General features: G+C 34.9%; 1 protein-coding gene across 4 annotated transcripts in view; it reads right to left on the reverse strand.

Moving 5' to 3' along the window:
- dnajc1 (DnaJ heat shock protein family (Hsp40) member C1) overlaps positions 1-15352 on the reverse strand; it is a 198570-nt gene that overhangs the window by 50299 nt on the left and 132919 nt on the right. For all 4 annotated transcript variants that reach the window (XM_062984451.1, XM_062984450.1, XM_003222069.4 and 1 more), the window contains exons 2-6: positions 12195-12296; positions 11391-11437; positions 5141-5306; positions 4201-4295; positions 3063-3156 (exon numbers count right to left, since the gene is read on the reverse strand). In XM_062984451.1, the coding sequence (XP_062840521.1) occupies positions 3063-3156; positions 4201-4295; positions 5141-5306; positions 11391-11437; positions 12195-12296 (504 nt within the window). The remainder of the gene's footprint in view (positions 1-3062; positions 3157-4200; positions 4296-5140; positions 5307-11390; positions 11438-12194; positions 12297-15352) is intronic.

Here is a 15352-nt window from a genome sequence, read left to right on the forward strand (position 1 = left end):
ACTCCTACATTTACTCTTTTAAAAAATCCCTATATTCTAAGCTTTGAGCAAAGCATTTTGGAGTGGGAGGAGACCTAGTGCAGAGTTGCTCGTAAGGGAATGATGTGAAAAGAGGTCCCCCATTCTCACAGGAACTACACTGCAGTCGCAAAACAGTTTTAATTAGGTGGCAGCAGGCATGAGAAAAATGCCTGATTTCAAGAATGAGGAGACATCCAGCTGCTTAAAACTTTCAAGGAATTAACTAACCTTCCTCTCCTCTCCCTACACAAAAATGTTTTAATTGGAGGTAAACTCAAACATGCTGGATTGCATTTGTTATTTTGTGCTCTGTCCAAATATATAACAGAATTTTCTTGGGAATGTATGGCGTAGCTGCTAGGAGCATGTTTTATCTATGGCATCTGATATTCAACCTCTGCCTCTTCTTGAAGACAGGGATATAGCTGGTATAATAACTGCCTGGTAACCTTGAGGATCAGCTACAGTAAGGCCAATGCAGGACTGTTTTCAGAAGGCTCGGCTGGCACAAAATGTGGCTTGCCTCATCCTCCACATTCTCCTTCTGTTAGTCAGCAAGATCACCAACAATACCACCAGTCATTGGAAAACCTGCTCTGTGTTCTCCAACCTTCTCATTCAAAACACATGATATATTATTTTTTACTATGCTTACAGTGACACAGAGGTTTTATAGCAGGTCAGATTATCAGGCTGTTGTAATCAATTTAAAAAATACAGCTCACAAACTACAGCCAAATCAAACCTACCAAAGGCTTTCCAAATTCAAAAATGTTTTTGCTTTTTTAAATCTTGGCATGAAATATACTGTACAGTTTCATCTTTTCCTGATCATGGTCTGTGTTACCTATGACATTATTAACCCCAGTTGGAAGTTGCTGTGATTTTACTGATTGTTATTTTAATGTAACAATCTTTCAATGACAGCTCTTTCTCTACTTGCACACAAACACACACACACCTCATTACAATAGTTAATGTGATTCTTTGTTTTATAGAACTTACAGGGTGAAAAAAATAAGTTCTTCCTAAATGAAGCGCAGACATAAACCATAAATATGGCAAATATGGTATTGCAACAGATACTTCTGGCTACCACCTGTAGAGATAAGAATATGTCAGCCCTATCTATCACAGATATACTAATTGACACCAATATCAGAGGGTTCTTTTTCAAAATCATCTTTTCAAATCGATTCACTATTTCATGACAGTTGTAGAAAAACAGAGGTTGAGAGCACTCTGATCTCCATTTCAGTTTCTATGGGCTTAATGCACTTTGCGCTTGATGCAATAGGTTTAATGCACTTTGCGCTTGACGCAATAGGTTTAATACAATTTGACACCGCTTTAAAAGCTATGGCTCAATACTATGGAATTGGGAGTCGTAGTTTGGTGAGGTACCAACCCCTCTTTGGTAAAGGCTAAAGAGCTTGTAAAACCACATCTCACACAATTCCATAGCACTAAGACATGGCAATTAAAGTGGTGTCAAACTTTATTATTTTTACAAGGTAGATGCACCCGATGTATAAGAATAGCAACACTGAATCACAGCCATCTCTACCTCACTAGGTTCGTTTTCCAAGATTGATCATAGATGGATCTTTGAACAGAGCCCTTCCAATCAGGTCTCAGTAATGAATACAAGATCTGTTTACACCCTAATACCTTAACATGCACAAGAAATATTTCATTATCTATTTTGGATTTTCCACCATGGAAGAGGAGGAAAAGTTAGGAGATACAGAACCCATATTACCTAGGCTGAACCAGAAAGAAAACCAATACAGAAAAAAAAATTCATAACCACCCTGATTTTCCAACTGTATTTTCTCCTACAACCTATCATCACATACAATTAACACTTGAATTTCTTCTTCCCACTCAATGCAACACACTTCACCAAACAGCCCTAAACACTAAGCAATCTCCCACTACTTGATTTATGCTAGAATGCCATATTGTTCAATACTTCCTGGAAACATTGGAGTGATCCCAAACCAAAATAGGAAACCAAACAGGGGGAAAGGTAACAGACTAAGCCTTGTCATGATTGCGACCTGTTCATGGGTGAGAGGACAGAGCAAGAAAAGGCTGTATGGTCAACACAAGTTGTTTCCGGTCTGATTGGGTCTCAACAGTTTCCCCATGACCACTCTGGCAAGTGGAAATAGAGAACAGATGGATCCAGTTTTCTATCTGTATATAGCTTTGGCAGCCACACAAAAGCTATTCATTGTAGCTTTTTCAGATCCAACTATTGAGCTTCTACGGTTAAAAAGCTTATTTTTTCCTTCCTACTCCATCATCTTAGATAAATCTGCCAGCACCACTGCCATCAATAAGAGCTTGATATTGATGTAGACACTGATACAGTATGAAGGGTTAATAAGTTAAGAAAATGCAAATCTGAAATGTAACTGGTGTACTTCATCACCAACACAAATAGAAACTTGCACAAAATACAACTGTAATACATATATGTATACGTTATTGAGCTGCTGTGGTGCTATATTCATAATGTTATCTTAAGCAACACATTTTATAAATTTGTTAACAGGCAACCTTGAAAACAACACAATACTGTTTTATAACATTGGTCAGGAATAACTCTTTTAACATACTCTGCAGTACTCAAAATTGATACAGTACATTATCCCCCAAACCCACTCACAATATTTAACACTACACTACAGCATTGTGCATTTTAAGACTCTTAAAATTACTCAAATAATACATGGAAGTAATACACTAGTGGAAGGGGATAAGGTTTGTGATAAGTTACTGAAGCGAGATTTCAACAGTCTGCTGCTGGTCCTGAATTTCTAAAGAAAGCCCTCCCATCCCCCCCCCCCCATTTATTTAGTAGACATATGAACACCCTGAGTGTTTATAAATCAATGCAAATATAGGAACCATCGTGAATTTAAATTTCACAATTATAGAATACTCACTCAGCATGACAACATGAAATAAGACTAAAAACAAGGATTTTTTATACAAAGCTGCAAAAATAGAACATTCCTTTGTTGCTTTACCTGAAATACTTGCGGCAATGATTTTACTGTTAGGTAGAACCATATACCCAACTTGAATGGAAGCAGATCCTGCCACTTCGGTTTCTCCAATATTCTGTAAAAAAAAAAAAAGAGTTTCCAGATATTATCACAAATGTCTTGTTCCCTTTGTTGCCCCAAAAGCTTCCAACTAGGAATTTGAAGTGCTAAAGTAACCAGCCATCTATCATGGGGAGCATGTAAATATTTTTAATGGAATATAACTGCAAAGACAAATATCTTCAGTTAGCCTTTCCTAAACATTGTTCTCAAAGGCACCTCACAAAAAATAAACCCCTCTGCCTTTCATGATGGCTTCAGAGAAAAACAGAAATAGAAGAGAGAGACCAACCACCAATCAGACCAGTCACAAGTGCTGACAACCAGATATGAAGACTGTAGCATAAACAAACCAATACATAAAAATTAATGTCATTTGCAGTTCGGTGAAGCATTGCTCACTGATGTCATCAGAACAGAAGACAGGCAGAATAGTCTCTGCGCTCGATCCTACATTGATCCAGTTCATGCCCCTACTGTGTGAACTATTTAAACCCTTTATTTCTTTCTATGAATCAATAAAAAGAATGGTGGTATCTTTTGGCGTATTCTGAATGTCAGTATTCCTCCACCCCATGCTGTCGACCTCTTTAAAAGGAGGAAAGCTGGACCTCAGGAGGAAGGCTATTTTACTGATACCTTTAGCACTTCAACCTAAAACTAATGTTAAAGTAATTGTGGGTGAATTCCATAAACAAAATGCAATGACAACTCGGGATTTAATGAGCCGCTTCTGGAAAATGCTGCTCCTAACATTGAAGAATAAACTCAGAAGTCAATTAAATTAATTCTGGATATTTTTCAAAGTCTCTTAATAGTTTTCCCGAAATCTATACTCGTTTTGTACCATTAGTATGCACCTCCATCTGTGAAATTATTAAAAATAATTATAATTAATATAGTCAACAGAGTTGTTTTTTAACCCTATAAATAATATTTTCAAGGAGTGTCAAAATATTCGCAACAGATTACTTTACATGCCTGGTATGTCAAAAATTATTTCAGCACTTTTCAACAGAAGCAGTGATTCTTCCAGAGAGAGATTTCCTGCAGTTCCCACCTTTCATTCTTGTCTAAACCAAGTTTCACTTCATCTGTATTCTTCCCTCCTGTTCTTTTTTTCTTCTCTTTCTTTTTTCTACTAAGTAGCTCATCCTATTAAATAAAGAAAGGAAAATGTTAGAGGTTATCAGAAGCGTACGTATTGCAACACTCAGAAAAATTGTTCATTGTTCAATTAAGAATAAAACGGAACACCATTTATGCAAAAGTATGGGCAGTACGTGATTTTAAAAAATCTGCTACTATGTCATCCACTCCTTAAAACACACATGAAGCCCAGCTGTCAGTCAAGTGTATATCTATAGGGAGCAAAGTTTCCTCTCTTTCTCTTTAGCTTGCAATTCCCTTTTTCTTTAAAGAGATATCCTTAAAAAATGGGGGGGGGGGGGGCAAAGTAGCTTTGAAATTATGAAATGTATAAAACAATAAAATACTACTTTTCTTTCCAAGAAGCAACCAACATTTAAAACATTTCTTTCCTTCTGTGATTTTACCGTTCGAACCCTGGGACATTTATCATGTTTGAAAGACACTTCAGTTTGGAGGTGGGGAGAAACCTCCATTAGCGTAGAGCCAGAGAGAGGATGAATTTCAAATACGAAGCAGTGGGGGAAGGAGACAAGAGAAAGAACCCAAAACTCATATTTGTACAGTTCCCAAGGATTTTTTGGTTTCCAACTGCTAGCTTTTAAAGCACTTCATCAGTTTATCACATAACAGGTTTCTAAAACGTACCTTTTACTTTCTTTTAATGCTGCAAATCTTTTAAAAGGCAGCAATTTACATACAATTTGTGGGGGAATTACTCAGTTACTGAAAGTATATTCTGGAACCATACTGTCGGTAAGCCATCAGTTTTTTTTTTAAAAAAAGATATGAATAATAAAGAATCTACAATTTTTCAGTGATTTTAGATGGAGCTTATTACCAATACTTACCAATTGCTTTTCCAGGTAGATTGACCAAACCACGGCATAATGGCCCACTGTGAGGATAATGAATAACAGCAATGCCAACTCGGCATTGCTCATTTTCCTCACTCGCCTGTAGTAAAATACAGGCTGACGCCAATCTGGTAGACCATTGATCAGAATATCATCATACCTACGGTGTTAAAAACAAACAAACTCATCAAATAGCTAAAATTAAATCATTTAATGACACAGGAATGACAATCCTGTTTTACTCATCCATGTTTATTAAAAAATTAAGCTCCTATGAGAGTATGTTTTGTCAACATTTAATTTGGGTTTCTGGGATAGACAGAATTCTATAACCAGCCTGTTGTGAAAATGTTCTCCAGCGAATTGCATAAAAATGGTGACTCTGCTGTTCTTACAGCTCCCCCAATTGATTCACTTGAGAAGTGTTTCTTCTCTACAATGAACCATATGTTCAACCTACCTGTCAATCACTGGTCATGTTCCCAGAATAAAAGAATTACAAAGGAATGATTTTAAGTGGAAAGACAACCGCCACCAAATCCATTTACTTGCAAAGATTCCTCAACTTATAGGGGAAAAAAATACAAAGAAGCAACCTTTACTACGCAGAAAAAATGCAGTTTCAGCAAACCTTTTTTCTTTTGACATGAACATTAATTTAGAAATCAACTGTAATTTATTAGTGATCCACTTGTTTTGTAGAAAATTGCTACTTGAAATACTAGCCTGCTACAAATTCTCTTTTTTACTGGGGAACCTGCCTTGCTTTTTTCCTCCCATGCTTTATATAAAAATTCATTTTAGAAACTTATTTTTCTAGATTTATTCCCCTTTCAAGTATTGTACAACTTATTTAAAATACACCACATCTACAAACACATATTCCACATTTCCTATCAGCATAGATATCTTTTAATAGGAAAATGGATGACTCTACCATTTACAACACTTAGAATAAAGACATTTAAAATACTGTATGTTCAAATTAACCCTAAATGCAACACAGCTCATTGTATATTCTAATCACGCTACTTGCAGAATTAAATCTGCACTGAAAGGCCTAATTTGGTGCAACACATTGACCAAAATATTTTAATTAAAAATATTCTGAGTTAGGTGCAGGCCTAATTACAGGAATAGAAATAGGGCCTATATTGTCATGCAGGTCAGTAGAACTCAGTAGTAGGTTTTTCTCAAGTAAATTGACCGATCCAGGAATAATAGCACAGCTGCTAAACTGCCAGTCTTGACATGTAAATCAATTTAAATGCAACAACTGCAGTAGCTACTTTCATAGTTATTAAATTGATACCTTGGAGATAGATTAATGAGGAAAAGTGATTTTTGCCATTTTTTAAAAAAAACTTGGTATAAAATAATTTTATTCAACAGTTTCAAAACTCAGTAAACATCAATTTCTTCTAAATGAATTCTTAATTGCATGTCAAAATTGTTAGCAAAAATATTCAACTAATTTCTATTACTAAATATGAGCCAAATAAATATTACATAACTCTACATTTGATTCTGTCATGGTTTGTGCAGATTTAAAAACTAGAAATGATGTGCAACATCATAAATTTTCTTGATTTTTTTTCATCTGTTAGACAATTGCTGTTAAGACACATTTCCCCCCTTAAGAAAAAACCAAGCCTCAGCAATTTAGCAAAAGTTGTTTTTACTCAAAGTGGATAAGAAATATAGATATTTCAAGATGATTTTTGAATGTTTTTCAGACTGCATCAATAACATTAAAAATAAAAAATGAGAAAATAGGAAAATATATTGTAAGCAAAGTACATAAAAATGTGAAACGTAAGGACCATTACAATCTATAGGATTTCTTCCGTGCTTTGTAGGAAATAGCAAGAATATATATATCACTAATTCTTTATCTTTCAGAGCTATCATAAGCCTTGAGAGCCCACACTGAAATTCACACATACTAAAAACCTGTTTTATATGACTCCAATTCAGATGCAGGAAAATTCATGTACTAACCACACCGAACAGGAATCTGTATTTACTGGGCTATCCTGAACAAAAGTCTCTAAGGATTTAGTTCCAGAATCAATGCTCTATTGATTTTACTATCAATGAACATTATGGCTCACACGACTGGCCATTTTAAAGGAAGATAACTTCTATTATAACCCACTTTTTAGAATATATATTGTCAAAAGATACATCATTGCTTTCTGTAGTAATTAAGCACTGTATTTAAAAATTACGATGTCTGCTTAATTTTTAGCATTACATGTGAACAATGATCCTTAAGTTGCTTAGTATCCTTTGACGATTTTTAATCTTGTTTTTCACATTTAGGAAATTAGTTAATTAGGAAGCATGCAGACAATTCATTAAAGTACTTATTTGCAGAAACCAATCTATCACCTAAGATAGACCTTCAGAGGCATGTGGTAGAATTAAGCACGAAAATAAATCACAATGCAGCCGAGCCTTTATGTTCTCCTTACACACTCCATTTGGCCTCTTTCAAAATACAAGCAAATGTTTATAATTCCACAAATGTTATTAATATGCCAGGCAAGTTTATACCAACCATATAAAGGAAAAATAGACCAGAGATTTCTGTTATTTTTTTAAAATGTTACAAACATTAAAAATCTTATTTGAAACAATTACATATAAAATTGCATTCTAAAAGGAACAAATTATTCTGCAGAATGATGGATTCAAAAAGAAATAGAAAAAAACAGTATTATTTTTCTAGCTTGTTCACCCATATCCACATTTAGGTAGTTTGCTTGAATGCTACTGATACTTTAGCTTGAATGTTTAACACAAAGCTTCTGAACCTTTTGAATACTTTTGTCTCTCAGCATAAACTCTTGGAGGCTTAAATACAACCAACAATCTTAAAACTGTGATCCTAAACACTGTTAAATTGGAGTCTGACATAGTCAGTGCAATCTAATTGTGTATAATACAGTACGTGCAAAGAATTGGACTTTAAAATCTAAATGGTAAAGAGAGCCAAACACCCTTTCCTGTTTTCCCTCTATTATAAAAACTACTGAAGATACTCCATATACTTTCCATATGGTGAACATAAAAGCCTTTTCATTACCAAAATGAAAGCTGAGTTGTGAGATTATTATGATGCCCCATTACTAGTTACTGTAATCTAAATTATAAAATATAAAAATTGATTTAGAAGAACCATTAAAAAAGTAATACAATTTTAAAACTGAAGAGGTATTGTTCTGGTCACTAAGCTTTTAAAGAAACAATCTGCTCAGTTTACATTTTCTTTTGACTCATCTAATGAAATAAAAGAAAATGTTGGAAATCAACGCAGTTCCTTATACACATTAAAGGAAGGCAATGAACTATAACAGATTTACTTTGTAATGCTGCAGTTAATGTAACGGGATTAAAATTAACTTGCAACACCAATCAATATGTACCAGAGGCCAAGATATATTTTAATATTATCTACTGCTCACTTTCCTACTCTGCCAAGTAAGTAAAAAGAAAAAAGAAAAGTTTGAAAAGCATATTAGTAGGAGATGCTGCAAGGCAGCCCCCAAACTGCTGTTCGGCCTCCCTGACTTAAAAAGCAGGTTGAGGGTTGACCCAAGAGCAACTCAAAAGGAAATTTCTGCTCTCACTGCAGCTTCTCTTTATTCTGCCCCCACACCAAATCCTCAAACCACTTCTGAACTGTGAAGCTGAAAAGCAGTTCAAATTCCATGAAGTCAGCTTCAGCAGGAGAGGTTAATCCTCCTCCTCCTCCTCAACTGCTTCAGATTTTGATGTTTATACCACACAATCAATTTTCTGAAAGCATTATTTTTTAATTTTAAAATATTTGAGAGTATTGAAAATAACTATATCACCCTTGAGAAAATTACTTTATAAGTCTCTGAAAATCAAGCTTGAAAATGCTGGGAATCTATAAGAAGGCCAATAAAAAATAAAGGTGGAAATCCTCCCATAGTTTTTTTTTTCTTGAAAATTGAAACAAGGATTATGAAATATTTTATTTTTGAAAAATTGATAAATGTAACACAGGGTTTTCATATATTTATTGCTCCAAAATTCTATGTAAGAAGATGATCTTTAGGTAAGATTAATATACAATATCAGATCATTGTAATATCTGATCTTGGTTTCCCTTTATGGGTGTGTTACAGCTGCCAGGTACAATGAGAAACTTTGTGTTACTTTGTTCTTTGTTTTACTAATATTGATGGTTTATCCTGTTTTGATTGGCATTGTTTTGTTTACTCCTCATAAACCAGCAAAATTAAAGTATAGTTCAGGTATTTCTGAATAAGGATATTCTCACACCATACATAACAAAAACTGAAATTCAGAAAAGCAAATTAAAATTCAATTTATTTATTTTAAAAAGCTGTCTAGCCAAGTTCTATTTAATGCAGTTTATATTCTTAAAATAATAATTAGAAAATTACTTTCAGTTGGTAATGGGCACAAATATTGCATTTTTATGTTTATTCTGAAAAATTCTCATCTCCTCCCGCCCCCCGCGGAAAAAAATTGGGAAAAGCTTCTCCCAAAGGTTCAAAATGTCCAAAAACTGTATATAACTGACATATAGATAAAATAGTAAGAGACCACCATTCCTGAAGCATATAGGTCCATAATAAGAGCTCAAGGGGAATTTGTGATACAAATTGTAAGTTCATGGTTCAAGGAGTTTTTAAAATGCCTCTTGATTAGCAGTTATTTAAGCAAGATATATTATTATCAGTGTATTTTTTCCACTTCAGTCTGTAATACCCTAATATGCAGAGCTTGTGGTAAAATCCTCATAGTCAAATTTGGATGTTGTTCTTTTTAAAAGAGAAATATTTGATGGTTGCATACCTTCTTGCAAGGATCACCTTCAAGGAGATACTGTAAGCCATTTGGCAGCATTAACTGAATAAAAACAACACTGATTTTATTGTAGCTGAATTTACATTTGATGATGAAGGATGCACTCAACAACTTTCTAAGATTATATTTGTCCTGTATATTAATATACATACTGTATTAAATCTCTAAATAATTTCTGTGACCAATAGTTGTTAATGAGGAAATTCTTTGCCACTGGGGGAAATTCAAAAGGAATTTTAACATAAAAACACAACTTATTCAATATTACATCAACATAAAACATTGAGCATGTAAATTAAGCACATTCATCCCCCATTACACTTGTGTGTTTGTGTGCGTGAGAGAGAGGGTGCGTTTAAACTAGTTCATACCTTTTGCAACCATTTGACACCAAACATTGACCCCCTATTGTTTAACTTCCTAAACTTCCTTGATCTATGACTCCAAATTGAAAGACTGCGGTGGGAGGCAGGGTAAAAACCATACACAGAATCTCCAAAACTCCTCTGAACACTGTTCCATGGCTCTTTCAATACAGAGGATTATCTGAAAGTAGATAATCTCTACTATGAGACCTGGACTCATGCCAAGGTTTCTACAAAGCTAAGAACCTCCTGGAGAACTTTTAGCATCCCCTGCCTGGAGAACTGGAAACTTAAGAGATATTTCAAACACAACCTCTTTGCTGGAAGTAAGCCTTTCTTTTCTTCCCGTCAAAATATCTGGGTCACCAACAGCTGAAGTGAGCATCCTAATAAACCACAAGCCCAAAGTACAACACCACAGTCCTCTGAAAAGTGATCCAAATACAAGTGACTTCCTGGTGTCAATTCTTTTCTTGCATATATTAGTATCCTCTCTTACTGTGTACATTAGTAAAGCAATTCAATAATATACGACATGTATCAGACTTTTCAAAGACTAGATTTTTACATTAGTGTATACACATTGTAATTTCAGCCATTCTACAAAATAGCAACCACATGTTTACAAGTCTTAGTAAAGTCCTAGATAAAGCTGGCACTTCAGACAGAAAGAATAAAAGAGTAAGAAATATTGCAATTAGTATGCCCCAACCTCAACAGTTGTGCATTAGTTCTTAACCTATGGACAATCATTTGACAATCACATTAACTATTAGGAATACATAACTCCTGAACTAAAAATGCATCAGAGATCAAAAGCACAAATTTGTTTTACAATTGATGTTATTAAAAAAGGATAAATTCTAAGAGTATCATTCATATACATAGAATGGTTCAAGAACAATTTCTAAAGTACAGAATACTCAGATGATGCATTTACAGAAATTGTTTTTGTTAATGGCATCATAAATTGCAAAGTCTGCTTTCAAAGACATACAAGGTAAACTCACCTATGCCTTCTCTCTTCATCCTTTAAAACCTCATATATGGCCACCAACTAGAATAAAAGTGTACTTTTATTTTAAAAAACCCAACATAAAACAGGAAAAACTCATGAACCACTGATATGCCCAAAAAATAACATACTAGTCTTTTATTTCAAAGTGAGAACTAAGAAAAGTTCAAAGCATTTTGTGCAAGATTAAACCTCTCAACCGACTATAATATCTTGTCTATCCCTCCATTTTGTAAAACTGCTTTAATTTTATATTAAATATAAAATGATTTATTTTAAACACACTTTACTACTTCAGAAATATTAAGTTATTCCATCTATTCAACTAAGTCTGTTACACTGACAAAACAATACCATAGTATATATAATTATATAAATATTATGCAATGTCTTTGTCTTCTTAATATTTGCTGTCTATTTCCACTTTCAAGAAAACCATGATGCGTGTGGCATTGTTCCATTAAAAAGGAAGAAATCCATGTTGTCTAAATCCCAAAGTAAAACAATCACATCTAAGATTTTTTTCAGCTAGAATCATAGAATCATAGAATAGTAGAGTTGGAAGAGACCTCATGGGCCATCCAGTCCAACCCCCTGCCAAGAAGCAGGAAATATTTTTTTTAAGCAGAGCTCCTCATTTCATATAAGACTTTTACTCTTCCCCCTTTGACTTGCAAAAAATAAGGCAACAAATGCTTCCAAATCATTTCTAAATACTACTCCAGTAAATTTAAATTTATTGAAAGATTTCAATGGTCACATGATACTACAGGGTAGAGTATACAATATAGTCACTTACCTGTCTAAACTGGGTTTCTGCATTTTCATCCTTATTCTTGTCTGGGTGTAATATTAGTGAAAGCTTCCGATACGCTTTCCTAATATCTGCTGATGAAGCATCCTGCAAAACACAAAGCAAACTTTGTCAGAAATGAATTCCCAGAACCTTGTTAAGATCTGAGAAGACAGCCAACCAAGTGCAGGGACCTGAGGCGATGCAATTTAAGCAATCATTCTTAACAGCCTGAATATGCAGCCAGCCTGGCCCACATGACTGAACAATCAGTCAATCTAATTTTGTTCTCCTCTTAACTTCTTTCAATGCCATGTGCTCATTACAAGAAGATAGTATTTGCCAGAAACTTTCAAACACTTGTTTCCTTAAAATTAGCCAATAAATCTTCAGCAGCAATTAAGAGATCAAACAGACAAATTAAAATTAATATGTCTGCATATCCTCGAGAATATCCTCTTTTACTCAGAAATTGGCATTTATTTTTGCAAGTTTTGTGCATTGGTAAATGCTGCCCTCCGATACTAAAATTACATCCCTATTAATTCCTTGAAAAATATTTCTAAACAAACTATACTTTCTAAATGGCTGTGAAACAGGGCTTCCAAAGCAACCAGCTTGCATTTCATGAGGAGTATAAACAATTGCAGGGCTCCTCTATTTGGTATCGTTTTTCTGTTCATCAAGTCTGAGCCTGCTTATTAATTTCATTTTTAAATGTATAAATCCTATTTCTAAGAGCAGACAGCATGGAGGATGTTACATTTAATCCCTACCACTTCTACTAAAGAAAAACATTGCATCTGTTATCCACTGGAAAAATATACCGAGTACCATTACATGTCTTATTTGTAAAAACATGAGTTTAATTATGAACATGTCAGAGGCAACGCATCCTAAACACCAAAACATAACCATGGCAAGATGTACCCAAGGCAGTCTATGACCCTAAACACTGTTAGATAAAGTGAAAGTCTTGTCAAGAAAATTAGGCATGAGGATTTGGTTAGCAACTAGTATTTCATTTCAAATTAAAAATATACATGTAGGTATAACAAAATATCTAAAAGGATAATTCTCTCTAGAACAAGTCATGTGCAAACCCACTGCTGTGGGTCAAATCTGAAAGAAGACCGAAAACTTTAAGAAGGCAAAAGAAAGACAATTAAAGCAGCATTGTAATTAGTCTGTCAAACCATTCCGTACAAAGGACTGTTTTCATTACAGATTTATAGAACTCAGACTAAAACACTTCAGGCTAGAAAGGAATAATAAGGGGGGGGGTGTATGAGGGAATGTCTGCATGTCTATGCCATATATGCACTTGGAAAATGCAGTCAAAAATAAGATATAAGTAACCAATAATAATTAGACATCATCTGAGAAACAGAAACATCAAAATGACATGTAGATTCCATGCCTTTCCCTCACTAGAAGTGCTTGCATCTTTGTAGGAAATGTATAGTACAGGCAGCCCCCGGAGTTCCAAACACCAGACTCACAAACTCATAGCTAAGAACAGGAGTGAGACAACAGGAAGTGGAAGAAATTACCTCTAGGAAGGGTAATTCACTCCTGAAATAGCTATTATGGGGGAAAGATGTCTCAACTGAAGTTTTATCTCCAATCCTTGTTTCCACAATAAGGCAATTTTTTCAAAGTCCAATTACCACAAAGACAGAAAATGTGGTGAAATCTTCTGAACAGGGGCACAGACAGCAAAATAAACACTGCAAGGCTGTTAACCCTTCTCTATGCTATCCAAACCTTGTGTGTGTGTGTGTGTGTGTGTGTGTGTGTGTGTGTGTGTGTGTGTGTGTGTGGCTAGAGTTACACTGAAAAAATATACCTGTTCCGACTTACAAATTTAACTTAAGAACAAATCTATCTTGTTTGTAACTTGGGCGCTGCCTGTATTTGAAACAGATATTTCAATATTTTGGCTGATGGAAAGGAGAGACTACCAAGTTGTTTGAACAGAAAAGAGAAAAGGATTACACAAAATTCCAAAGGCCACTTTCCTTAAATCTAAGTTTCTATTGGCTAAATTCCTGTGTCTGCCCTGAATGTACAATATTAAATAATATTAAGAAGTATGCCTTATTAAACATAACGCATCTTTGTTCTGAGTGAATTTCATCTGACTACATACAGGTCAATGGAATATTCCCCTAGGATTTTATCTGGAGTGTTACAATAGCCACAAAAGTTTGCTACAGGCTATTTTGCAGATCATGTGGTAGATTAGAGGTTTACATTTAGGACAATTATTTTTATATCTCTTTCAAGAATTATAATAAAGCTGTTAATGCAAGACTACAACCTCTCTTATTCCAATATAATTCAGAGCCAGGAGAAGAGGAAAAAGTATGAAAATAGTTCACTTCAAACTTGGCATCATGAATTCAACTATGGAGTGAAAAGCGACTTCATTTCTACAGACAACAAATATGTTAGATATGTAAATTATGTCATTTAAGAGCTAGGAATCTGTACGTCCACCTACTGCTTCAGCAAGATGCCTCGCTAATACAATTTCATTATGTTTGGACATGGCTGTGAGGCATTGAGTTAGCCAATGCAATATTGACCATGACTTTGCAGTCAATTAGACTAGGACAAAATGTGTTTAGCATCTGTCACTTAATTGTGATTAAACCCAAGAGGGTAAGGCAAGAGGAGAGAAAGAGGGTGAATCCAGGAGAAATAATGTTTAGTACCATGCCATGTTAAAATAATCCCCTATGCCAATCTGAATATTGCTATGGTTGTTGACTTATGCCATGCCATGCCCTGTGAGGAGTGTATGGGTCTGTAGAAGAGAAGGTTGAGAGGAGACATGATAGCCATGTATAAATACGTGAAAGGATGTCATAAGGAAAGGGGAGCAAGCTTGTTTTCTGCTGCCCTGGAGACAAGGACTCAGAACATTGGGTTCAAATTACAGGAAAGGAGATTCCAGTTGAACATTAGGGAGAATTTCCTGACTGTAAAAGCTGTTCAACAGTGGAACTCACTGCCTCGGAGTGTGGATGGAGGCTTTTAAACAAAGGCTGGATAGCCATCTGTCAAGAGTACTTTGATTGTCGTTTTCCTGCATGGCAGGGGATTGGACTAGATGGCCGATGTGGTCTCTTCCAACTCTATGATTCTATGCTTCATAT

This window comes from Anolis carolinensis, chromosome 6, assembly GCF_035594765.1.
Source record: "Anolis carolinensis isolate JA03-04 chromosome 6, rAnoCar3.1.pri, whole genome shotgun sequence".
Lineage (NCBI taxonomy): Eukaryota > Metazoa > Chordata > Lepidosauria > Squamata > Dactyloidae > Anolis > Anolis carolinensis.